Source organism: Macaca fascicularis, chromosome 10 (genome assembly GCF_037993035.2).
Source record: "Macaca fascicularis isolate 582-1 chromosome 10, T2T-MFA8v1.1".
In the NCBI taxonomy this organism is placed as follows: domain Eukaryota; kingdom Metazoa; phylum Chordata; class Mammalia; order Primates; family Cercopithecidae; genus Macaca; species Macaca fascicularis.
The window spans coordinates 67,580,407-67,607,125 of NC_088384.1; the positions used below are offsets into that span (position 1 = coordinate 67,580,407).

Here is a 26,719-nt window from a genome sequence, read left to right on the forward strand (position 1 = left end):
CAAATAAAGCTACCAGCTATCCCACTGCTAGGTCAATACCAAAAAAAAAAAAAAAAAGAAAATCAGGATATTGAGGTATCTGCACTCCCATGTTTGTTGCAGCTCTGTTCACAATAGCCAGGATTTGGAAGCAACCGAAGTGTCCAACAACAGATGACTGGAAAAGGAAAATGTGGTACATAGACTGGGCACCGTGCCTCACGCCTGTAATCCCAGCACTTTAGGAGGCCAAGGCGGTGGATCACGAGGTCAGGAATTCAAGACCAGCCTGGCCAAGATGGTGAAACCCCGCCTCTACTAAAAATACAAAAATTAGCCAGGAGTGGTGGTGGGTGTCTGTAATCCCAGCTATTTGGGAGGCTGAGGCAGAGAATTGCTTGAACCTGGAAGGCGGAGGTTGCAGTGGGCCGAGATCACACCACTGCACTCCAGCCTGGGCGACAGAGTGGGACTCCATCTCAAAAAAAAAAAAAAAGAAAAGAAAAGAAAAGAAAATGTGGTATATATACATCATGGAGTAATGTTCAGCCACCAAAAAAAAAAAAAAAAAAAAAAGAGATCTTGTCATTTGCAACAACATGGATGAAGCTGGAGGTCATTATGTTAAGTGAAATATACCAGGCACACAAAGACTAACTTTACCTGTTCTCACTTAATTGTGGGAGCTAAAAATAAAAACAATTGAACTCATGGAGATGGAGAGTAGAAGGATTGTTTGTTACCAGAGGCTGGGAAGGGTAGTGTGGAGGTTGGGAAGGGAAGTGGAGATGATTATTGGGTACAAAAAAATAGAAAGAATGAAAAAGACCTAGTATTTGCTAGCATAACAGGAGGACTATAGTCAATAAAAATTTAATTGTACATTTTAAATAACTAAGAGTATAACTGAATTATTTGTAACACAAAGTGTAAATGCATGAGGTGATAGATATCTCATTTACCCTCATGAGATTATCACACTTTGTAGGCCTGTATCAAATATCTCAGGTACCTTATAAATTTATATTTCTACTATGTGCCCATAAAAATAAAAAAAATAAAAAATAGAAATAAAGTAAAGACAAAACCTAAGACACGTCAAAGGACCCCTGGTCAAGGGTGACTTCCATGCCTGATATGTGTGGATAGGTTTTCCAACTGCAGGCATCACTGCTGTTTATCCCTTGTCAGGCCAGGCCATTCAGGCATGGTTCATAGTTTACAATGAAAAAATGCACTGACGTCTCCTGAGAAGCTGCTAGCACGATACTTTAATAATGTATCGTGCAGATTTTACCATTCGTGACTCTGATTTTCATTGGGGGAAAATTCCTCCCAATTTAGTAAGCGTTCAAGAAAACAGTCTTTTTTTTCTCCCCCACGGCTGACATTGTCTAAATAGAAAGCATGGTGGATAGATAGCTATTTTCCAAATCTCAAGCCCTGCAACTGTTATTAACAAATATTTATAACATTAAGCATATTTTGCCTTGCTATTGTCCCTCCTTTTGTCATTGTACTACATGAAATAGTAAATTTTAAGTGTAAGCAAAGAAAAAAGTAACTTAGCTTCTGGTGAGCCTAAGACACACAGAGCACTGTAGGAAAACAGGTGACCTGTAACCAACAGGGACAGCAGCATTTTCTCTGCTTTATGCATTATACATATTTGAAATACTTTTTGTCTGTCCCTAAAGTGACTTACATGCACAAAGGGAGTGAACTGAGAGGTTCTTGACCTTGCACGTGTGTCAACATGGCTTGCGGCACTCATTAAGGATGCCTGGCTTCCTGTCCACACCACCAGCTCTGCTGGAACATTCTGATGCCCTGTGCCAGCTCAGCTCCAGCCATCCCTGCCTCTTGGGAAGCTTCCTGTCCCCAAGATGACCAGTTCTTGAAGATTTTTTTTTTTTTTCTCAGAGGCCCAGAACTCAAACTGTGTATGATGTTGGAAAGGATACATGTAGCCATTGCCAGGCAACAAGCACACACTCTACATCTCCTTTAAAATAAATGCATGTCTGGTCTCCTGAACCCCAACAATGCTTCCCGAGAAGTACAAAGGGATGGGACTTTACAAACAGGTTGTTTTTCTTATAGATGATGTCCAAAATTATAGACATTACAAAACCCCAACTACAATAAAGATGGAATTTCAGTCACAGAGCAAATGACCAGAAGAACTTGTGAAGTATTTTATATCAAAACTCACGCCAGTCTTGCTGTATTTACATACCATATATAATTATTATTTTTGATTTCTGGAGGGAAATCATCTTCTCTCTTCTAAGTTAATACACTGTTCAAGCTGGCAGGGACCTCGGTGACCATGTGCCCCGATGCATTCTTCCAGGACGGGCCAGGGTTCCTGCCCTTGAACCCAGAGCCTGCTGGCCCCCTGATTATGGCTTTCACGAGAAGCAGGATCATATCATGGCCACTGCATATTTATCTAGCGTTCAAAAGTTGGGTTAGAAATATTCCCTGTTTTCATTTCATGCATCACAGAACCTGGGTAAGCCATGACCCCAGCTCTCTCCATTTTGGGGTCTCTTGATGGTGGGAGTAAGCTTCGCAGCTCAGCTGATGATGAGGACCCTTGAGGATCCTACATCTGGCCACTGCCAGGCCAGCAAAAGTGAGAGAAGTCACATCAGACTGCCTGAGACCTGTGAAAAGGGGCCATGTGGGAACTCTCAGGATGGTGACGGAGGTAAAGCGAGCGAGAAATGAGCAAGCAAGCAGGATTTAGGACCTCCTAGCTTCCCACACCACTGAGTCACAGAGGGAGCTCTCAGAAGATACAGCAAAGCCAGCGTGGTTCCCCAATGAGGGCCAGAGAAGAGCTTGCCACTTACCTTCAAAGGCTGCCTGGTCCCAGAATTCATACATATAAATTGTGAAACTTTCGGCCAGGCGCAGCAGCTCATGCCTGTAATCCCAGCACTTTGGGAGGCCGTGGCAGGCGGATCACCTGAGATCGGGAGTTCAAGACCAGCCTGACCAACATGGAGAAACCCTGTCACTACTAGAAGTACAAAATTGGCCGCGTGTGGTGGCACATGCCTGTAGTCCCAGCTACTCAGGAGGCTAAGGCAGGAGAATTGCTTGAATCCAGGAGGCAGAGGTTGCAGTGAGCTGAGATTGCACCATTGCACTCCAGCCTGGGCAACAAAAGCAAAACTCCATCTCAAAAATAAATAAATAAAAGAATTGTGAAACTTTCTGTGTAGCCAGTCAACCCACGTTAAAATATTAAAAGGACTATATTAGTCTATTTTTACACTGCTGATAAAGACATACCCAAGACTGGGTAATTTATAAAGGAAAAGAGGTATAATGGACTCACAGTTCCACGTGGCTGGGGAGGCCTCACAATCATGGCAGAAGGTGAAAGCCACGTCTTACATGGCAGCAGGCAAAGAAGGAATCAGAGTCAAGTGAAAGGGGTTTCCCCTTATAAAACCACCAGATCTCGTGAGACTTAATTCCATGAAAACAGTATGGGGGAACCACTCCCATGATTCAATTATCTCCCACCAGGTCCCTCCCACAACACTTGGAATTGACCATTGTTCAAGACGAGATTTGGGTGGGGACACAGCCAAAACATATCAGGGACATAATTCCTAATGAAACAAATCATAAAGTTGAAAACTTGGAATTGTATTAGATTCCCTTTGAGAGCAACACAAGTAACTCTGTTAATGCCCATCCAAGGCACAGTAAGTACCAACACCTTCGAATAATTGATCTGCCTTATGTATGACAGACTTGCCTCATTTTTAACAGATGAGTGAATTTTTTGGCATGGATCTCTTCTGTTTTTTCAAACTTATTGGTTTCCTCCTAAGAAGTGCCAACAGTTAACATTTAGGTGGCAGATTCGATTCTGTCTAGAAGTGTAAGCAGGCTGCCTCCATCACAGAGGGTTTTATTTATTTATTTATTTATTTACTTATTTATTTATTGAGACAAGGTCTCCCTTTGTCACCCAGACTGGAGTACAGTAGTGTGATCTCAGCTCACTGCAATTTCTGCCTCCTGGGCTCAAGAAATCCTCCCACCTCAGCCTCCCAAGTAGCTGGGACTGCAGGTGCAAGCCACCATGTCTGGCTAATTTTTGTATTTTTTTTTTGAAGAGACGGGGCTCTTGCCATGTTGCCCAGGCTGATCTCAAATTTCTGAGCTCAAGTGATCAGGCTGCCTAGGCTTCCCAAAGTGCTGGGATTACAGGCTTGAGCCACTGCACCTGGCCCACAGAGGGGTTTAGAAATAGGAAGAAATACCTTGTATTCCATTGTACAGTGGCAAAGGGGTCTCACAGTAACAATGCTACCACAGAAGAGTGGACTTTTTGTTTTGTTTTGTTTTGGAGACAAGGTCTTGCTCTGTTGCTCAGGCTGGAGTGCAGTGGTGCCATCATAGCTTACTGTAGCCTTGAGCTCCTTGGCTCAAGTGATCCCCCTGCCTCAGCCTCCAGAGTAGCTGAGACTACAGGTGCATACCACCACACCTTGCTAATTTTTAAAATTTTGTAGAGATGGGATCTTGCTATGTTGCCCAGGCTGGTCTTAAATTCCTGGGCTCAAGCAGTCCTCCCACTTTGGCTTCCCAAAGTGCTGGGACTACAGGATGATCTCCTACTGCTGGCCCATGTTTCTTCATCGGCAATACCACCACTAGGAAGAAAGCCACACTGTGGTTTTTCGGAGCATCCAGAGATTTGAGGGTGAGGTCCCACACCTCTTTGCCTTTGGGCTGATTACCCCTTTGCTGGCTCAGGCCAAGTGTGAAATGTTCTATTTCTAGAGAGGAACACTTTACCCTTCCTCATTGCCTGGCCCTCCCTGGGTTCCACTTGCCAATATTTATACCCACTTCCTGACTCAGAGCAAAACTTTTAGTGAACTCTATAAAACTGTGGCTTTTACCAGGTCATTTTGAGCCCAGTGTGTCCTCTGAGTTCTTGTGGATAATGCAAGAACCCACGCCCGAGTTAAGGTCTGGCCATAGACACAAGCCTGCCTGTCTCTGTCTCTCAAGTGGGAGTCTCAATTATTTTCCACTTGGGAGCTGACCCTTGGTCACAGCCTGTCCATGGAAGTTTCTGAGTCCTGGGCAAGAGACACGGGGCAGGGTGTGTGCTGCTCTCATTTCGTGTGATGATCTGAAGCACTTGGTGGCTCACTTTTGTGCAGGACTATTATTTATTTTCTAAACCATGACATATTTCCTGGATTGATGTGCATCAAAATAACACATTTAGATGAGAAGGTTAGCTACACATAGCTGTAATATGCAAATATGAGTTCATGTGCAGAAAATTTCTCCTATATGCAACATTACTTTTTCTCATAGTTTATAATGAAATCCTTTTTACCATAAATGAAATTGGTAGTCACCTGCTTCCATCTCTGCAGAGTGAATATCCCACACAGAATCTTGGCTTTCCTGTGTCTTTATCTTAAATCATTTACTTTCATCTGATTTGGTTTTAATTTAAAAGTTCTTTGGCTATGGGAACAGACAGACTGCAGAATGGTAGAAAATGGAGATGAAGAAGAATTAAACATACTATTTTCCCACTCTTAGCTATTCGTAGCTCTCAGTGGAAGTAGAAGGAAAAAATAATTCTGAAAATGAAAGAAATACTATCTGTGTGCATGTGTGTATGCTTTTCATAAGTTGTAAACCTATGATACTGGTAGGGGCTGGTGTAAGAAAAATGTGGGTTTATGGGCAAATGATTTGGACCAGTGGTTCTTAAAGTCAGTTCTAGACCCAATAGTGGTAATGTGTGGGCATTGGTGAGAAATGAAAATTCTTGGACTTATCCTTGAGTCTACTGAGTTAGAAACTCTGGGATGAAGCCCAGAAGTCTCCAGATAATTCTGACGTATGCATCAGTTTGGGAAACATTGATTGAGATTATATGATGAATAAATGCAGGTAAACATGTTTTTCACATGTGAAGTTGGATTGAATATTTAAGCAACTGTAAGAAACAGTTCCACCTGCTATGACAATACATTTTTAGAAAAGCTAGAACTGGTGTATCAGAAATCTGTAACCAGCAGACAAAATCCATTCTTCTAAGAAAAAAGCACTAGTCATTTGGTGGTTAGAGCAATGATGACCAAACACAGTACAGATTTAGTATGTAGTATTTCAAAAATTAATCATCCTTCATTAATCATGGGAGAGGGATGAAACGTCTAACTTGGCATATAAAAAATAAAGATGTAAAACTGAGTGGAGTATACTTTATTCTGCAAGAATTAAAAAGCATTAGTTTTGTACTGGAAGCACCTTCACCCACAAGCATCTCTCTTTTAAGCAATGATTTATAAACATGGCTCGGAAGCACTGAAAAAAGCAATTGCAAGGATTCTGAAATTCCTCATCACATTTCATTCCAAGTTTTGTGTGTAGTTTTCTGGAATCAGTTACTGGATTGATTGTCCCAACAAACCAAAAGATGTGACATCACCAAATTCAGCTTTTGATAAATAGGGTAAGTTGGAAGTTATATAAAGAAGAAACATAATTTATGTATACATGCATATGTTTATGTAAATTCGTTCAAGTAGAAAAATCCTTAAGTGGCATCTGTGAAAGCCAAAATTGTAGTTTTAAATCTTCCCTTTCCTCCCTCTTATTGCAAAAACAAAGACCAAGACCAAAATGAGTATTAACTGTGGCTACTCACTAGGTTTAAATCTCTGTAACGTGGCAAGAATGTTTGCTACATTAAGGTTTAGTAAGAATTTCTTAAATTCATGGGACTACTGGGTACACGTTTTTTTTTTTTTTTTTTTTTTTGAGACGGAGTCTCGCTCTGTCGCCCAGGCTGGAGTGCAGTGGCGCGATCTCGGCTCACTGCAAGCTCCGCCTCCCGGGTTCACGCCATTCTCCTGCCTCAGCCTCCCGAGTAGCTGGGACTACAGGCACCCACAACCGCGCCCGGCTAACTTTTTTGTATTTTTAGTAGAGACGGGGTTTCACCGTGGTCTCGATCTCCTGACCTTGTGATCCGCCCGCCTCGGCCTCCCAAAGTGCTGGGATTACAGGCGTGAGCCACCGCGCCCGGCCTGGGTACACGTTTTTAAAGAAATAAATGGCCTGAGTGTAACAGTTGGCCATCTGAAAGACTTTGGTGGAGTTTTATTACTCTGCCCTGTGTTGTAAGCATAAAGTTCAATGTGAAATCAATTCTGGGGCCTGGCATTATCTATCTCATGTACATTGCTAATCTTCTCTGATCTCCACAGCCCAGCTCCTCACTTTTCAGCATCTCAGCAGGGCCCACATCTTTGGATGAGGAGACAATGAACATAGAGCTTTTTCTTTATCAGAGAAAAGTTTGCTGAATCCGCCTCTATTATTCTTGCATAATAATAGGCAGATGGAAGAACTTTTCTGAAAAAATTGCAATGATCCACTGGCTTGTGTTCATACAGAGTTTTGGTATCAGATGGATGGTGTGTGTGTGTATGTGTGTGCACACACGTGTGTGGGTATGGAGAGTCATCACACAAAATAACCAAATAAATGAGACTCATTAATTAGTATGAGACTACAAAATCCAATATGAAAATATCTCATCTATTTCAAAACAGTTGATGGAAATGGGTCAGAATAACTGGATAATTATTCTGTTAATGGGATAATTATTCTATGTTTAAAAAGTGAAAATAAATAAATCTTGGAAAAAGCACTATCATCATTATCAATTTCTCACTTCTAATTTTTCCCAACAATCTGAATATTTTTAAGAACAATTAGGTAAAATTCTAGGACACTCTTTTGTTACATTTATTCTAAGTTGGATATTCTTATTTTTATACACCACAACTTAAAACGGTCTGGATTTTACAATGTTATCACTCCTTATCTTTTTCTGAACATTCATTTCTTTGAAGTTGGAATGGTTAAAATGAGTTCAGATTTGCTGCTTGAGTTATACGGCATCTCGGATCCCTAGTATGCAAATCTATGACTGTAAACTATAAGGGTCTGCAGCAAAAGACCTAGGAAAATATAAATGGCTTATATCCACTCACCCCGCATGCCAGATATCTTTTGGAGGTGAATACAAAACATGTACCTACAAAAGTGAACTATTACTAAAAAGGTAGGGCCAGCAGTTTTCTGTAGAAGGGGCAGACGCTATCTTTCCACTGTGCATGGAAATATTCCCTTGCTGTGACCTCTCTGTGTATCTGAGGCCACTTGAGGGCTTCAGTGACTCCTCCTGGTAGTGACTCTCAGCAAGGTGGGAAAAGAATCTCCAGGAACAGAGGGTCTTCTCCAGGTGCCAGCTGGTGAGGCCACTAGGATGCACTCAGGAGGAAGTGTGAGCCCCAGTGCCCATCTTCCCTTGGCCAAGGCCAGGGAGACGTCCCACTTGTGCACGGCTGCAGCCTGGGGAGTTCAGCCTGCTCAGAAAATTGCCATGAGGGTTTCTCTAGTAGACATGGTCAGGTTTGGGGATATTGACCTATCCCAGCCCCATCTTAAATCCCAGCTCAGCAGAAGCCATGACAAGAGCAATCTGGCATCACTGAACAGCCGGCTCATTTCAAACCCCATTCTCAACTCACGACCTGAATCAGCTGTGCATGCCTCAGATCTAGGCAGAAATAGGCTAAATTCTCATTTCAGAAGGGAAACCCCCACAGATCCTGGGCTGGCAATCATTATGCATGGAAACATGAAAACTCTACGTAGTCCCAGAATTCTCACTTTGAGAAATTCAGCCATGAATTACAGTTTCTAAAGATTTCACAGAAAACGTATTTTTTTTTTTAAATCAAACTTCTGACTAAATGTCTTTGCTTAATGTTAAAAGTGAAACTAATTAAGACTAGTCTAACAAGATACTTAACATGAAAGTATCTAATGCTTTGTGGGCACTGATCAGCATAATGAAAATACCCTGCCCTGTGTCCAAGGTATATTTGTAAAATACACAAATGTAGTAATAAAACATTTGAAGATAGAAGCACTGAAAACATGCTAAGTACCTAGTATTCCTCCCACCCCAGGAATATATATTTTTCAACAGTTAAAAAAAGTTGGTGCTGTGGATTCGTGGTTATTTTTCTTCTGCCTCTTATAAACGAATTTGCTGCATTTCTGGTGGAAGCTTAGCTGTCTGTGTTTACTAATTTAGATCTGGGTAGTTATTTCTTGAGCATCACCCAGCATCAGAACACGGCTTATTACAACTATGTTATTGTCACTTTTAAGGAATCAGCTTTGGAGAAATCCTAATTTTCACAATTAAGAACTACTAAAATCAGACAGAATGGAGAACTTGGCCACTCCAGAATGTCATTGTCAGTCCTGTGATGCTCCTTCTCTCATGTTCAACGGAAACAATGAATTCCTAACTAATGTATTCTAGGACAGGTGGAGTTCTAGAATTCTATGACAGGATGATAGGCCTAAAGTCCCTTCAAGATTTACAGGAGACCCACAGCTGGCCACTTCATTCTCATAATCTGCCACACATACGCCAGCTTTCCAGGTGAGGCAACGCAGAAACAGCAGGTGGCAAATACCTGGACACATAGTGACTGCAAACATTTTACCTTGCATCCATTCTCCTCAACGAAAAACACACAGCCTTCCAGGGGAGAAAGTAATGCACTCTGCTCTGGGAAGGATAGAGAACAGAGAAGTTTATTTTACACTATCCGTCCAAGAAAACAATCGCCATAAACCAGTGCAAAATGTGCAACAGAATCAATAAGTGTGTCTTAGCTCTGAGAGCCCAAATTGGTGATTTCTTCTCCTGTTCCTCAGTTGGGCACGTGCCCCGTTCGTCAATGCTGGCTCGCATCATAGACAGAAACATTCAACCAATTTGTAGCAGGTTATTTTTTACAAATTCATACCAGAATGTGTACAAGGGACAGGGAAAACCATACCGAATGAATGATAAGTGATCAGTGCTTAAAGTAAATACAAGGGACAGCACGGGCAAGAATCCACAGTTTCAATAAATACAAGTGAACAAGCATGGGTGTGTCTTGACTGGGTGGAATTAGTCTGCGTAATAATTCAGCATCATACAAAATCTAGCAGGGCTGTTGAGCGGTGATTGGCAAAAACGTTCACAATAACTTACGCCCTTGAGCGAGTCTGCATGTAACACATTCTGTGGTTTCAAAGGTGTCAGTTCTCTGTTTTCTTCTTCCCTGGCCATCCCTCCAGGAAGGGAGGGGTGCAGCTGGGCCGGCTTGGCGGAGGCGCCCCGTGAGGAAGGACGTTTGCCCAAGAGCCAGCGGTCAGGGTCCAGTGTACTCAATACCAAGTGGCAAACTGGGACTTAATTGACGACGTCTGTGCAAAGTGCGCTTCTCTCCATTTTCCAAGAAACCAGTGTCTGTAACTCCTGCATGAAAAGCAGTGGTGGCCTCTGGGTCACTCCCTGTCACCCCAAATGCCAAACAACAAGAGCGCATCTCAGGGACTCACAAGTCGGGGAAGCTTCTGTTGTTGACTGCCTGGTACCTCATGGATGGGTAGTTTAACTGGGGCCCCCTTGTCCAAGGCAGGCTAGAACTATTGCTTGAAAACTAGAAAGAACCTAGTGAGAAAGAGATGGTGATGATGGACATGAGGGAAGTTGTCTTCTTCCTCCAAAACCTTGTGCCCCCCAACCCCAGGGGACGCCCATAAGACTTTAGCAAGGCGTCCTTGGCTATAAAATGTCATGCATTTGTTCTCGGTGGCCTTGCTCAGTGGCTCCTCTAAAAAGCTCTACATCCATGCATACTCCAACACGTCTGGGACGCAGGCCCAGACAACACGGCAGATGCAACCTTTGGGTCACTGATTAATCCGGAGCCCAGTGGAAGAAGATGCAAGAGAAGTTCTTGATCTCTGGAAGAAAAGGAGTAAAAGGGGAAGGCCCCCAAAAGAAAACAATCCCCCCAAATCCAGTAACCTAGGCATCATCTCCAAACCAAACAAAATCCCAAACACTCTGTAATCAACAGGCCCCCTCCTCTCTATTTCTTCAACAGTCTCAGGTCACAAATTAGGTGAGTCTTCCATCAAATAACTTAAAAAAGGAGGAGGGATTGGAATCAGTGTTGCCTGGCTCAGGCCAGTTAGCAGCCAGTTTTTCTAGAATCTCAGTCACTGTTCCAAAATGGAGCTGGAAAAGTCACGTGGATGTTGGATGTCTTCACACGGAGGAGGCAGGAAAGGGTGGGTGGGCATGACCCTAGGATTGGGGAAGTGACGATGGGGCAGGGGAGAGCCTGGGCCACCAAAACAGGAGTGGAGGCCTGAGGACAGCACAGGAGAGACGAACGCCGTGGCCCCAGGGTCCTGTGTGACTCGGGGTGCGGCCAGGTCTCGTATTGCACAGAAAAGAAGGAGCTGAGCCTCTGCGGGCACCCAGCGGCTCAGTGGTCCCCGCACATGGGCAGGTTCACGAAGGTGAACACGTTGAACTCAGTCATGATGGAGAAACACAGGAACACGCCATACAGGAGGAGGCACCCGCAGCCCAGCTTCTTGTCCAGCTGCCACTTGTTCAGGTGGACACCGAACACCTGCAGGGCACAGAACAGGTTCAGAGGGCACCAGGAGGAGGCAGCAGCCTCTGGGGGGTTGGTAGGGAACCCAGGGGACCCAGGGAACCCAGGGAAGGGCTGCTGTCTGTGGGCCTCGGGCAAGGTTCTGATCCTCTTTGAGCCTGCAAAATCCACCTCTCGTCTTGGACTGTGGGAGGTGAAAACATCAACATCAGGAATAAAGGAAGCCAGAAGCTGCTGGTTGTAGAAAAATAACTAAAACAAATGGCAGGACTCACAAGCACATCCCAGCAGCCAACCCTCTTCCATGGAGCTCCAACACCACACGCCTGTGGGCCCTTCATCTGTTCTGGGCCTTCCCCATCTTGCTCTAAGCAGACCCCTGCTCCCCTGGGCACACTGATCCCTCAGTCCTCAGGCGGCGGCGGCTGCATCTCTTCCATGGCTGTTCTGGAGGTGAGGAAGTTGCTCCCTCCCCACAGCTCCTCACGGCTGCTTCCAGACCATTTTCCTTCTCTCCTCCCTAAAAACACTGAGCCTGGAATCTTGGTTCTTCCCACAGTTCCTCTTGGTTCCTCCTGTTGGCAGCCAACAATGTAACCCCGGCCACTGCCCATCCTTGAAGCTTTCTGCCCCAGCTCTTGCCAATCTCCTCTGTACTCCTGCTGACTTTCTCTGTGATTTCAATGCCCCCGGAGGGGAGAGGGTCTTTCCAACACCCTGCCCCATCAAGTCCTCATCCTTCATCTGGCCTCAGCCACTCACACCCACCAGCCCATGTGCTACCCAAATATAAATGAAATAAAATTAAAACACAGCTCCACATTTCAAGTGCTACAGCCAACCGTAGCCGGTGGTACTGTCCAGCCCAGGTGCAGGCCATTTCACTGCAGAAAGGTCTGCTGGGTGGCACTGGGGCCTAGATGTTGCTATTGGCACTGACAGAAGCATCTGTGTTATCTTAGCGTCACACATCCCACTTTCTGACTCCAATCTCTTCCTTTCTAGTTTACTCCTCCCGATTCCCCAGCTCCCACAACTCTGCAAATGCCCATAGTCCACACCTCATTGATACCATCACTTCTGTAGGCTTCACCCACTTTGCCCCTTTCCTTCTCTCCTTCCTCTGCTTCAATTCCACCCACACTCGCTAGAGTCACTCTGGGGCATCCACCCTGATTCCCTGGCCTCTCTCTTGCTCGGTTGTCCTTGCTTGGCTAAGCCACAGCCCTCCAGTTCAAGTCAGGTCCCAATCTGGTTCATGCCGCGTCCGTGCAGCTGACCATCAGGGCTGGAGGAAGTTGGCCAGCCATGCTGATGGGTCTTATTTTAAAAATCGAGACCACTGACATTAAGTGGGTCATTCATGCTTTTCAGCAGGCATCTCATCCTTCCCTAGTCCCTTGTCTCTCCCTTCCCCAGATGGCTACTTCACACCTCTCCCCTCTCTTCCAATCTCCAACACTCGCTTCCCCATCCTCACTTATCCCCATGGCACAGAGCTCCCAACCCCACCTCCCTGCCTTCTCTCCTGGCAGTGAGCTCAACTCCACCCTGCATGCCCCAGATCCCATCTCCCACACTGCTTAAGGACCTGGTTCCAGCAACTCCCTCTCTTGCCAGCCACATGCCCCAGCTCCATCCCTGGGTTATTCTAATTGGCATACAAAGATTCTGTTATCTCACTCATCTTAAAATAACACTTTTTTCTGAATTTCCATTTTTCCCCTTTCTTTACAGTCAGATAACATGAAAGAGTCGTGAATGTCTGCTCACAGTCTCCAATCTCACTCCTTCCATTCTTTATTAACTTATTCCACTCAACTGCACAGCACTACCCTCTCATTAGCACCAACGGTTTTGCATTGCTAACTCCAATGACCAGTGCTCAGGGCTCCTCTCCCTGACTCAGCCGATAGCTCCCTCCACCTGGAAAACCCTCCAGTAGGTGGCTTCCAGGACCCCGCACTCTCCTGGTTTTATTCCTGCATCTCCAAACTGTTCCTTCTCTGTTTCTTTTGGTGTTTCTTCCTTATCGACCTGACCTGTGAGTGTCAGACTGCCTCAACACTGAGATCTTGGGCCTCTTCTCTCTTTTGTGTGCACTCACTCCCTTGGTGATCTCTCCCAACTGTAGGGCTTTAAATACCATCTACACTACGGTGTCTCCAGACTGAACATCTCTCGTGAACTTAGGCTTATATTTCCAATGGCTTTCTTGACCTCTTCCCCTGGATGTCAAACAGGCATTGCAAACCTAAGATGTTTAAAATTGCTTTTCCTCCCCCAAACTTGCCTCTCTTCAGCATTTTGGCAACCTCATTTTGACAGCCCAGTTAGTGGTTAGCCAGGTCTCCTGTAGATGGTATAACTATAGCATAGCCTAAAAAGTCACACGGTAGCTATGAGTGTGCACCCTGGTGTCAGCTGGCTTGTTCCTCCATTCACTCGGTGTCAATAAAAATGAGTCAATTAGTTTCTCTAGGCCTCAGTCGCTCATCTGTATAATAGGCTGACATTAGTGACACCTCATGGGGGGCATGATGAGCTCCAAATGGGAAAATATGTATACAAAACATTAAGTATATGGTGTTGGCTACTACAACTGTCACCACTCCACAACATAGAAGAACTGCAGGACCTCCTAAACCATAAGAGCACGAATGATGTAGATTTTCACTTTTGCATAAGGCAGTATTTGCTTTGGTGAAATCTTGATATTCAATTCACACCCTGATCCTATAAACTACTTATCTTGCTTCCTGCCTGTCCTTCTGAATTCCCATTCTCTGGCATATTTATGCTAACAACATGCCAGGTGTAACTCAATGACTACTTCCTTGAAAAATTAAGAAAAAAACATATTGTGTCTCAATGCTTATTAATGCCAACAGCATATTTGTATGTTAATGGATGCTTCATGTGGATGAGTCTATGCGTTGGTGTGAACTTGTTCCAAACACATCAGTTGAATTGGGAATATTAAAGTACACAAGTGGGCGTAATGGCTGAGACAGCAGTGGAATGGCCTCAAAATGTACTGTCAATAAAATATATTTTTAGTTTCCAAGTATTAGTCAAATTGATGGATTCATGTGGAAACCTGGAACAATCAATGAATTGGAATCTACCTTTCCAAGACTAGAATTGCAGACAAAGTGGGATCTTCTCTTTGCATTTGGGAAAACAGTATGTGTTCTACTTAAGATAGGGTCATGCCTTTGAGAGGAAGGCCGGCTTCTTTCAGAAACGGAGAAGGTGTTCTAGTGGGTTGCTAGGACTCACTTCTAAAAGAAAGAGCCAGGAGATGGGACACGGTGGTTGCTTGTCTCCAGTGACCAGGAGGCCAAGCTCATCCGGTCTCCAAAGAACCCAAGGGGAGGAAAGGACGGGCAAACACAAGTACGAGGAGAGAGCTGCCAACTTACCGTGACAAAAACAGAGGCCAGGAGCAAGCCCACAGAGTAGATCAGCCCCCTGCTATTCAGCCGGATCTGTAAGAGAGGGTTAGAGTTAGGCTTCTGACAAGCTAGGCTTCCAAAGCGGAGTTCGGCTTTGGAAAGGGCATCTGCCCACACAACTCTGAGTAGCAGTGATTCCACGTCTCTCCTCTAGAATGAAAAACCAACAGACAGCTTCCGCAGCCAGCTCCGCAGCTTACACTTGAGACGTGTGCTCTTCTGGAAACCCAAGGCTTGTCTTTGTCTTGTCCACTCTCAGTCCCATCCTGGCCTTACCCTCAACAGCAGGGTCCTGGCTGGAGTGCCCCACGGCCACCTGAACTCTCCATCTGGGACTGTGAGATTCTTGTGGCCCACAACATATCCCTGTCCACACGTTCCTTTACCTCCGGGGAACTTTTGCTGTCTCAAACCCGTACTGCTTTTAGTATGAATTTCATGACATGGGCAATGGAAAAATATGAATAAACGTTTCATCTCTTTTGCACCAAAATGTCTCTGTCCTTACCCTAACTTGATGGGAAGAAGTGGAGGAGGGTCGCTGTTGTGGGCAAACAAAACAGAAGAAAAAGTTAAAATTCCATTTCTGATGTTAGTAAAGGGATTTTGAGAGGTTTGTTTTTCACACAGTGGGGAAAACAGCCAATGAAGGGAAAGAGAGAAACGTATTTGGAGTTCCTTCTTTTTTTTTTTGAGACACAGTTTCACTTTGTTACCCAAGCTGGGGTGCAGAGGTGTGATCTTGGTTCACTACAGCCTCAACCTCCCAGCCACAGCCTCCTGAGGACTACAGGCACACACCATCGCACCTGGCTAATTTTTGATTTTTTGGTAGAGGCTAGGTCTCACTATGTTGCCCAGGCTGGTCTTGAACTCCTGGAAGCAAGTGATCCTCCCACCTTGGCCTCTCAAAGTGCCCATTACAAGCATCCCAAAGTGCTCTCAAAGTTTCCAGCCTTGGAGTTTCTATAGAATAGCACTGATCAGCAGAACTTTCTGTGGTGATGGAAAGGTTCTATATCTGTGCTCTCCAACATGGGAGCCAGTGGCTGTTGGGCATTTGAAATGTGGCTCATGCAACTGAAAAAAAAAAAAAAGCAGTTTTAATCTCATCCTTAACCAAATTTACATTTAAAGAGCCACATGTGACTGTGGCTACAATATCAAGCAGAGCAGGTAGAGAGTACTGGAGTGCTGACTTCGCCGACAAAGGTCAAATAGTTTCTTTCATGATGTAGAGAAGACACTGCTTCTGCCTTTGACCAAAGTCACGAGGCCGGCTGCCCCAAAAGAGAAGAGATTCCTTAGAGCAGTGGTTCTCAGAGGGTGCTTTTGGGGCCAGCAGCAGCAGCGGCATGTGGGAACTTGCTAGAAATGCAGGATCTCAGGCCCCACTCAGAACTCCTGAATCAGAAACCCTGGGGCAGGGCCCATGAATCTGTGTTTTAACTCCAGGTGATTCTGATGCACAGGAAAGTTTAAGAACCACTGATTTAGAGAAAGTATAAAGCTCAGATCCACTTCTTCTGGTCTCCAAGGGTTCTGGGGAAGGGATCTTGATATTCATCTTCCACATGCTCTCTTGGAAATGCTTGTGTGCATTCAGGTTTGAGGACGACAGGCCCCAATCAATGTACACTATCCTGCAGGGAGTGAAAAGCTTCTCTGTGTTCATGGGAAGGGAAAGTGAGGCTGGCTGATTTCTGCATTGTTTTCGTTAAACAACTAAGTGGTGATTATTGAGTAAGAGTGGTTCTGGGCCCTTCTGACACGGTTTAAGGTACCTTGTGCCATAACAGCACCAGTTCAGTACTGGTGTGTGCATACCGGAAGGTGTCTCCATAAGTGGGTGTGTCAGGTTTATTTTCTGACAGGACAGAAAATATGGACACCATATGCCCTAAACAGCCAACCCTTTCTGTGAAGATGTGACTTAGGGATGTCCTGTCACGGAGGGATTGAGCTGGACTCTTTCTCCAGTGATCTGCAATCCCTGCGAGTCAACCATTGGCTGGCCCCCAGCTGGAATATGCTTCCCTGCCACCAAATGCCTTCCTGAGAATAAGGAAAGGCTCAAATCATAGCTCTATGACACCAGAGCAGTGGCTTAACCTGGTTAATTCAGTGTGGAAAAATGGCAGATTGGCCCCATCGCAGTCCAGCTGGTGGCTTAACTTCATGCACACACTCAATCTGACTGTGGGTAGACTGTCCTACTTTCATCAGCTGGGTTGGTGTAAAGAGGCCGACACACAGGACTGCGTCACAAATGTGTTGTATTGAAGGAGATTTTCTTCCTCCAAGTATTCTGTCCACACTGACTATGATAATCCCCTGTGTTCTGGTCACTGTTGAAGGGGAGAGGTGGGCTCCTCACAGCAAGATGGCAACCCCTAGGAGAGAGGAAGAGGCTCTTGGAGCTATCCTCAGTCACCCTTGGGTAGATGTGAAACTGTAGATAAACACTTAGGAATCCTTTTGAGCTCTTAACTTTCAGCACTGCACACACAGATGCCTTCTATGAGGGGCAATGCATTTCCAGCACGGCTTGCCCTCTGAGCTCCAGGGTCAAATCCTTGTCAGTAACAAGAACTTAGTAAAGTGATTTCACGCCCTTAAGAAACCAAGAGAGCGAAGCTCCTAGCAGGAAAATTCTCTTTGGTCAAACATTTTCAAAAGGAATCCTGTTAAACCAAAGTTTTTCAACTTTACTCTTCCTGTGTTCACATGAAATCTCGAACAGTGTGGCTGAAATTCTAAATTTGGCTCCAGAGGCCAAAGGCAACTCACTATTTTGTGGAGTTTCTATGTGTTTTTAACTTCTCACCTTTTTCTCTATAGCCTTCCTTTGGTCATGAACTGCTACACGCACCCAGGAGTGTATTTTTGTGTTTTCATTGTGAGAGACCTGGGCTCTCAAAGCCTATATTTACTCCTTGCTGTCTGACCCTTGTACTTCCACAAGGATGTGACAGGCAGGAATGAGGGCTCCTTCAGCTGCCTTCTGGCCCAGCTCAAACATCTCCCGGCTGCTGCAGCTATGGATGGTTTGGGGCAGGAGTCATGGCCTCTTTTTGTTTTTTTTAGAGACTGGGTCTCATTGTGTTGTCCAGGCTGGAGTGCAGAGGTGAAATCACAGCTCACTATAGCTTTGAACTGTGCCCAAGTGATCCTCCCGCCTCAGCCTCCCAAGTAGCTGGGACTATAGGCACACACCACTACGCCCAGTTCATTTGTTGTTGTTGTTGTTGTTGTTTGTAAAGATAGGATCTTGCTACGTTGCTCAGGCTGGTCTCAAACTCCTGGCCTCAAGCAATCCTCCAGCATTGGCCTCCCAAAGTGCTGGGATTACAAGCATGAGCCACTGCATCCGGCTCCAGCCTGTCTTTGTAAACACAATTTTATTGGGACTCAGTTCATTCATTTATGTGTCATCAATGGCTATTTTCACATGACAGCAGCTGAGCTGAGTGGTTTTGATGGAGACGGTATGATCCACAGGGCTTAAAATATTTCCTCTCTGGCCCCTTATAGAAAATGTTTGCAACCCTCTGATTTAAGGCATGGACTCCGGAGCTAACTTCCTGGGTTTTGAATCTCTGCTTGGTCACTCACTTGCTGTATCATCGTGGACGGGTAACTGAACTTCCCTAAGCCCCAGTCTTTCAAAGTGTAAATGGGGACAATACAGTTCCTGCTTGGTCGGTGCTTATGAAGTTGAACTGAATTAATCCATGTTAAAATGGTTGAAGAGGGCCTGGGGTATAATACATTCTCAGTAACTGGGGGCTGGGTCCACTTCCTTGCACCCGAGGCTGCTTCTTTTCTAAACCTATCACTGAACAATAGCTTACTAGATTGCAGACACTGCAAGGGTAGGAACCACGTCTGACTTTACCCTCCACCTGGCACAGGGCTGGGCACAGACCATGTGCTTAAAACATAATTGATGAATGAATAATACATGTCCATGAGATCTCATTTTGAATATGCATTATAAGGAGGCCAGTGTTCTGTGGGGCAGCGGGGACTGGTCAGAGTGAGGTTGGAAGCAGAGAGACCCCAGATGCCATTCCCTGGATAATGTTCCAGAAGCAATGTGGTCTCTGCCCAATGTTCTTTCTCTCCCTTCCCCACTTTACTTAATTTATTTTGAGTCTATGTAGTGTTTTTAAACCCAGCATGCTGCTATGAAAGTTCTCAAGCATTCAGGAAAGTTGCAAGAATTATACCATCTTTTTTTTTTTTTTTTTTTTTTTTTTTTTTTTGAGACGGAGTCTCGCTCTGTCACCCAGGCTGGAGTGCAGTGGCCAGATCTCAGCTCACTGCAAGCTCCGCCTCCCGGGTTTACGCCATTCTCCTGCCTCAGCCTCCCGAGTAGCTGGGACTACAGGCGCCTGCCACCTCGCCCGGCTAAGTTTTTGTATTTTTAGTAGAGACGGGGTTTCACCATGTTAGCCAGGATGGTCTCGATCTCCTGACCTCGTGATCCGCCCGTCTCGGCCTCCCAAAGTGCTGGGATTACAGGCTTGAGCCACCGCGCCCGGCCATCTTTCTTTTTTTTTTTTTTTAAAAAGCAGGGCATGTCCACATGTGCTTGTGGGGACTTCAAAGTAAACTGCAGAGACCAGGCCATTTCACCCCTTAGCACTCCTGTCTGCATCTCATTAAGTAGAGTTCATTCACAGTCCATGGGTCTTTTATTCTTAGATGCCATTTTTATATAGTAAAATTCCCACAACAAAACTGTACCATTCAACAGGTTCTGAGAAACGCATACACCCATGCAACCCAAACTCTACCATGACACAGAACACTTCCGACATTCCAGAAAGTTCTCGGGTGCCCTCCCGCAAACTTCGCCCGAGGCAGGCACTGCCCTGTTTCTCCACCACAGGGCAGTTCAGCCTGTCCTAGAGCTTCATAGCAACGGAATCCTGCAGCGTGGACTCTTTTATGTCCGCATCATTTTAAAAGACTCTTTCAATGTTTTCATTGCATCAACAGCTCATTTATTTTTACAGCAGTGTAAATATGCCATGGTGTGTTTAATTATGCTCCTGTTGATGGACATCTCGGCTGCTTCCAATTTTGGGCTATTAATGTATATTACTTTTATAACTCAAAAACAAAATGAAAAGAGGCCTGTAGGGCTCCTCCTTCCTGAGAGGCTAGCCATTAAGGAAGATGCGAGGAGGGTCAGGAGCTCTGTTAAGGACCTCATGTCACTATCTCACATCCTTGCACCCCTTCTCTGTAGTTGGCACCTTAAGCACACTCCTGAACCCTCTTTGAGACTTACGGTCTAGCTAGGTGGGGGTCTCACCTCCTTCCCACCTCTACCCTGCTCATCCCGCCCTAAGTCCTTTTGCCTCTTCCAAGTTCACCATTGTCCATATGGTGCTGATGTCATCCTGCTTGTGCTTGGGTTGGGGCACGTTCTTACCAGACCAGCAGGTCCAAATGATCAGAAGGCGGATGCCTGGCCTGTGAGTTTTTCCTCACTCTAGCACCTAATTTCCTCACCCCTCCAGTCCCTGGCTCCACATACTGTATGTTTAAATGAGCATCTGGGCCAGGTATGGTAACTTATGCCGGTAATTCTAGCACTTTGGGAAGGTGTCGTGGGTGGATTGCCTGAATCTAGGAGTTAAAGACCAGCCTGGGCAACATAGCAAGATCCCATCTCTACAAAAAAATAAAAATAAAAATTAGCCAATTCTGTTGGCATGTGCCTGTAGTCCCAGTCACTCGAAAGACTGAGGTGGGAGGATCACTTGAGCTGGGGAGGTCGAGGCTACAGTGAGCTGTGATCCCACCACTGCACTCCAGCCTGGGTGACAGAGCAAAACCCTTTCCAAAACAAACAAACAAAATGAGCATCTGCTGCCAGGCGCGGTAGCTCACACCTGCAACCCCAGCACTTTGGGAAGCCAAGGCGGGCGGATCATGAGGTCAAGAGATCGAGACATTCCTGGCCAACATGGTGAAAACCTGTCTCTACTCAAAATACAAAAATTAGCTGGGCATGGTGGTGCATACCTGTAATTCCAGCTACTTGGGAGGCTGAGGCAGGAGAATTGCTTGAACCTTGGGGAGGCGGAGGTTGCAGTGAGCCGAGATCACACCACTGCACTCCAGCCTGGCGACAGAGTGAAACTCTTGTCAAAAAAAAAAAAAAAAAGCATTTGCTGGTGATTCTTAGCATGCGTGTGTGTATATGTGCATGTGTTTGCATGTGAGCATGCACATGTGTGCATTTCCCTGTACATGTTTGCATGTATGTGTGTACGTTTGCCTGTGTATGTTTGCATGTGTGGATGTGTGTGCTTGCTTGCATGTATGCATATGTGTGGCATGTTTGCATGTATGCATGCATGTGTGCACGTTTGCATGTGCTTGCATATGTGTATACACGCATTTGCCTGCATGTGTTTGCATGTGTGCATGTGTGTGCGTTTGCCTGCGTGTCTGCATGTGTGTGTGTTTGCCTGCGTGTGTCTGCATGTGTGTGCGTTTGCCTGCGTGTGTCTGCATGTGTGTGTGTGCGTTTGCCTGTGTGTGTCTGCATGTGTGTGTGTGCATTTGCCTGTGTGTTTGCATGTGTGGATGCATGTGTGTGTGCGTTTGCCAGCATGTGTTTGCATGTGTGCGTATGTGTGTGTGCCTTTGCCTATGTGTGTATGCATGTGTGTGGCATGTTTGCATGTATGCATGCATGTGTGCACGTTTGCATGTGCTTGCATGTGTGTGTACGTGCATTTGCCTGCATGTGTTTGCATGTGTGCATGTGTGTGCATTTGCCTGCGTGTCTGCATGTGTGTGCGTTTGCCTGCATGTGTCTGCATGTGTGTGCGTTTGCCTGCGTGTGTCTGCGTGTGTGTGTGCGTTTGCCTGTGTGTCTGCATGTGTGTGTGTGTGCGTTTGCCTGTGTGTTTGCATGTGTGGATGCGTGTGTGTGTGCGTTTGCCAGCATGTGTTTGCATGTGTGCATATGTGTGTGTGCCTTTGCCTGCGTGTGTATGCACGTGTGCATGCATGTGCATACTGGGAGGCAGTGAGGCTGCACAGCAAAGGGCAAGAGTGGAGAGTTGATTGGGAGACAGGCCATGGTGAGGGTTGGCTTTAAGCTGATCTCTGCAAGTAACAAAGCAAGAGGGCACCAAATTGTTTTTTAATTGAGGCATAATTTGCATAGAGTAAAATGCACAAATCTTAAGTGTTCTTACTACTGGATGAGTTTTGACAAATGCATATACTCATGTAACCCACACTTCAACAAAAATATAAAACATTTTCATCATCCCAGTAACTTTTCCTGAAGGCAGCAAAACACTTTCTTGAGGCATGCTAAGCCAAATGATATCACCAAACCCTTCTCATCCGTGAATGACCTTTGGAAAGGCCTGCACAGTGTTGAACTAGATCATCTCCCTCCTCCTTGCCTCACAGACACAAGGAACATTAAGTGCCAGTGCAGAAAATCTTCAAGGCAATACTGATCTGAGAGCATGTGAGGCACATCTTGGATTGTTCAGTCTTGACATTTAATGCTGTTTTCATTGCTTGCCTTAAGAAGCATGCATTTTCATTCTCTAATTCCCTCTTGGCAGTTGTTGTGGAGGAAACAGGAGGGTGGCTATTTCTAAAGTCAACAGGAATTTAGCCCACAGTGCATGTATATTTTTTAGTACGGATGCAGACACAGATACTCATTCATACCAAGTTTCATGCATACTTGCTGTTCATAAAATAGTTCTTTGAACCCTATTACCTTTGGAGAGCCCATACCCCCACCCTAAAAGATTCTGATTTCCCCAGTACTACAGTTTAAAATCTCTCTATGGCTTGTGGTCAGCTCGACCCAACCAACAAATTCTTTTAGGAAAAATAAGAAGCCCCGGCATTTTTCCTAATTTATTTCTAACTTGGAACATATGTGGCATGTCATTTCACATTTTCTTATTTGGGTAGTTTTACACTTGTTTGGGTGTAGTTTCCAAATGGACGTTCCCAGCTGTGGCTTTACATTGTATAATATCACTGGGTGGGAATCTCTTTGTTTGAACAATTAAATGAGGTAAGACAGTGACCAAGCCCACAGAAAAGAAGCAATTTCATGACAGTTGCATCCCTAAGTCCTTTAGTCATTTAGTACCACAGTGCGTTTACTTCTAGTGGCCACTCATGAAGTATGCAGAGTGAGTTTTGTTCTCCACATTTGAAAGATGAGACAACTGAGGCTCAGAGAGGTTTAACCACTTTGTCAAGTTTATGAAGTTGGTGAGGGGTCAGGTCTGCACTTAGAGTTGGGCTTTGCACCCTAAATTCTCAATTTTGTTATACTCTGCCAGGCACAGCAGAAATCCAGGGTATAGCCTCCCTTTACCCTCTAAGAGCCCTCAGAAGTGCATCTGGACCTTTCCTGCCTAGCAAATTTTTTTTTTTTTTTTTTTTTGAGATGAAGTCTTGCTGTGTCACCCAGGCTGGAGTGCAGTGGCATGATCTCAGCTCACTGCAACCTCCTCCTCCTGGGTTCAAGTGATTCTCCTGTCGCAGCCCCCCAAGTAGCCTCCCAAGTAGCTGGGACTATAGGTGTGTGCCACCGCACTTGGCTAATTTTTGTATTTTTAGTAGGACAGGGTTTTACCATGTCTGCCTACCATGTTTGTAAGAGTCCTGAATGAACTTTAAGAATCACAGATGCCCCTGTAGCAGTTGCCATCAGTACTCACCCACATCCCCCCATCTCCCTGAGGTGCCATTTTGGTGGGTGCCAGCTGCCTCCCAACAGCCATTCCTGCCTCCGTGCCTAGGACTTTCTCCTGAACCACAGAAGTGCCAAGAAACGAGCAATCCTAGAAGCTGTTCTCAGCCAATGACTCTGAGGAGTGGGTGCAAGCTCCTTTGCCTCTCGGATGGAGTCATTCTGAGACAGAAGCTGTCCCCTGTTTCCCAGACTCCCACTGTGGGAGTCAGCCCTGGGTGCCCACTGTGGTAATAGTCTTGCTAGAACAGTTGCTGTGAGCTGCCTTCCCTCCTTCTCTCTCTCCACTGTCATACTGCTCCCCCTCAATAAACTCTTTACCCTGGACCCTCATCTTAGAAATGAATAGTTTCTGAGGGACCTAAACTGTGATGAACAAAGAGACTGATTCGGCTTTCTAGGTAAGCCCTTCCACAGTAGGATCTGGAAGAACCCTTCCTTCCCCCGGGCATCACCTAATTTTCCTGACATAGAGCCTGAAACTCAATGGTCAATATTAAGGGAATTGGGTGGTGATACTTTTGCTCCCAGGAGCTATGCTTGAATAACCTTGAGAGGCCTCATTCATTAAGACATCATACACAATCCCCAAGTTACCTATCTAGTTCCTGTGGGGATGGTTTGTAGAAGACCCTAGCAGTGGCCTTCTGACACGGTCCTGTTTCTGTGGTGTAAATACTGCCATCACGGCTGATTTCAGACTACCAACGTGGCATCACCGGAGGAAGCTACGAAGAGTTGCACATGATCGCTTCTCTGGAGGCTGTATGAGTTGGCTCCAGCACCCTACTGTCCCTGGGGGCGAGGGAAGGAATTTGCAGAAAAGGGAAGGCTGGTTCTAGCAGAGGGAGCAGTGTCCTGGTGCTGGGAGCCTGAATTGGGAATGGTTGCCATACAAGGTGAGAATGAAAGACGTGGGAGATATCAAGAACTAATGGGTTCATTGATTCATTCCACAGAAAGCCCTCTGCTAGGTGTTAAGGAGCACCAGTTGAGTCAGATACAGTTCCTGCCCTCAGGGAGTTAAGGGGGAGGCACACACATCACAGAATATACCCCCATGCTGTCATACAGGTACTAAATTTGGCGGAGGGTAGGCTTCTTGGAGGAGGTGATGGTTGGTTGAAAGTGCTGGCCTTAGAAGAAGGACCTTGGACAAGATCTGATATACTTGGTTGCTCCAACCTCCTTATAACTTTCTTCTGGCTCTGTGGCCCCCTTTCTTCTGATTCTCCACATCTCTGGCTGGCCCTTCCTCAGTCTCCTTCAGTGAATGTTTGTTTCTTCCCCCATCCAACATCACAACATGTTCTAGGCCCTCTCCTCTATCTACACTTACCTTCTTACTTTGTTACTTGCAATTAATGCTCTTGACTCCCAAGTTCATATCTGCAACCAAGACCTTGCCTCTGAACTTCAGACTCATCATTTCCACTACCTGCTTGACATCTCCATTCCGATGACCCGCAAACATATCAAACTTTATTTGTCCTAAATGGAACATTTGGTATTTCACCTTAAATGTGTTCCTCATCTCCCAGCTTGTCTCCCCATCTCCATGAATGGCACCACAATACCCTTAGTTGCCCAAGCAAAGAATCATATGTTACTTATGATTCTTCTTCTTACCCTCTCCATACATCTGTCAGAAAACCTTATTAATTCTCCCTTAAAAAGAATCTATTTTTGTCATCAGCTCCTTGACCTGTCTCCCCTCATCCACTCTTGCCTCCTGTGCATTTACAAACAGCATTGAATGGAATCTTAAAATGTAAAGTGAATCATGCCCTTGCCTTGCTAAAATCCTCAATCGTAGTTATAATAGCACCCGGAAATTTTGCAATAGTTTACAAAATCCTTGCCTCTCCCGACTCACCTCCGCATGAACAGCTGTTTAGGGGCTAAAGTTAAACCAATTACCAGGTCCTGTTATATTTTTCTGTAGTCTCTTGCTTAGCTTTCCACTGATCTCCAGTATTACAGCTACTGTGGAGGCAGAGCAAACTGCTGGTCTCACTTCCTCTCCCCATAATAGGTTTTATATCCACACACTTTCCATAACCTCATGGTGGGTGGATGCATTTTTTCTGCTTCCTGATTTGGGGCTTGGCTGTGTGATACTCTTTGGCCAATGGTGTTAGCTGACCTGATATGAGCCTGAATCCAAAATGTGTTTCCGAAGCTGGGTGCGTCTTCTTGTGCTCTTGCTTTGAGAAGAGCAAAACAGGATGTGTCTTCTTTGAGACACATCATGAGAAGACTGTCTTGAAAAGCCAGTGGTCCAAAGAGAATGAGAGGCACATGGAGCAGACTCATATGAAGCCTGCAGCCAAGCCCAGACCAGCCACACACTTGTCAGCCACAAAGGTATGACTGAGAAATATACGCTAATGGATGCCTGCCTTTTGTTACTTAGCATATGGAGTAACCATAGCTAACAGATACAACTATCCTAATCCAATCACCCTATTTTCTCTTTCCTGCAAATGCCTTATAACTGATCTTGTTGCCATCAGTCTCATCAGGCTCTAATGCTTTCTCTATGGAATTGTCAGAATCTCCTTTCTAAAAGGCACACATGACTATACCTCTCCTTCTCATGTACCCTTCATTCTTTACATTACCATGGCCTTTACCATGCAGCTTCTCTCTGTCTCTAGTTTCATTTCTGCCACTTTGTTTCAACTCTCCAACTCCTCACCCCTCCCGTACTCCCCCCAGCCACAGAAGCAGCCCTTGGGTCCTTCAGTGCAACAAGTTTTCCCATATCTTGGTGTTCTACAAGCTCTTATTTCTGTTTGGAAAAAAAATTTCTCATCTCTCTTCACCTGCTTGTCCTGATAATCTTGGATTCTCAGAATAACTGTCATTTCCACCCCAGCATTCCAGATCCCCTGATCGCTGCCATACACTGCCTAAACTTCTGTATAAGCAGCCCTTAGGAAAGCAGG

The 26,719-nt window shown here is 45.3% G+C and overlaps 1 protein-coding gene across 4 annotated transcripts in view; it reads right to left on the bottom strand.

Annotated features, from left to right (window-relative positions):
* Positions 1–9,654: 9,654 nt before the first annotated feature.
* The window catches only part of SLC24A3 (solute carrier family 24 member 3), a 503,791-nt gene continuing 486,726 nt past the window's right edge, over positions 9,655–26,719 (bottom strand). For all 4 annotated transcript variants that reach the window (XM_065522715.1, XM_005568241.5, XM_015457749.4 and 1 more), the window contains 2 exons: positions 14,969–15,034; positions 9,655–11,558 (listed from right to left, as the gene is read on the bottom strand). In XM_065522715.1, coding sequence (XP_065378787.1) covers positions 11,409–11,558; positions 14,969–15,034 — 216 coding nt within the window. In that variant the 3' untranslated portion in view covers positions 9,655–11,408. The remainder of the gene's footprint in view (positions 11,559–14,968; positions 15,035–26,719) is intronic.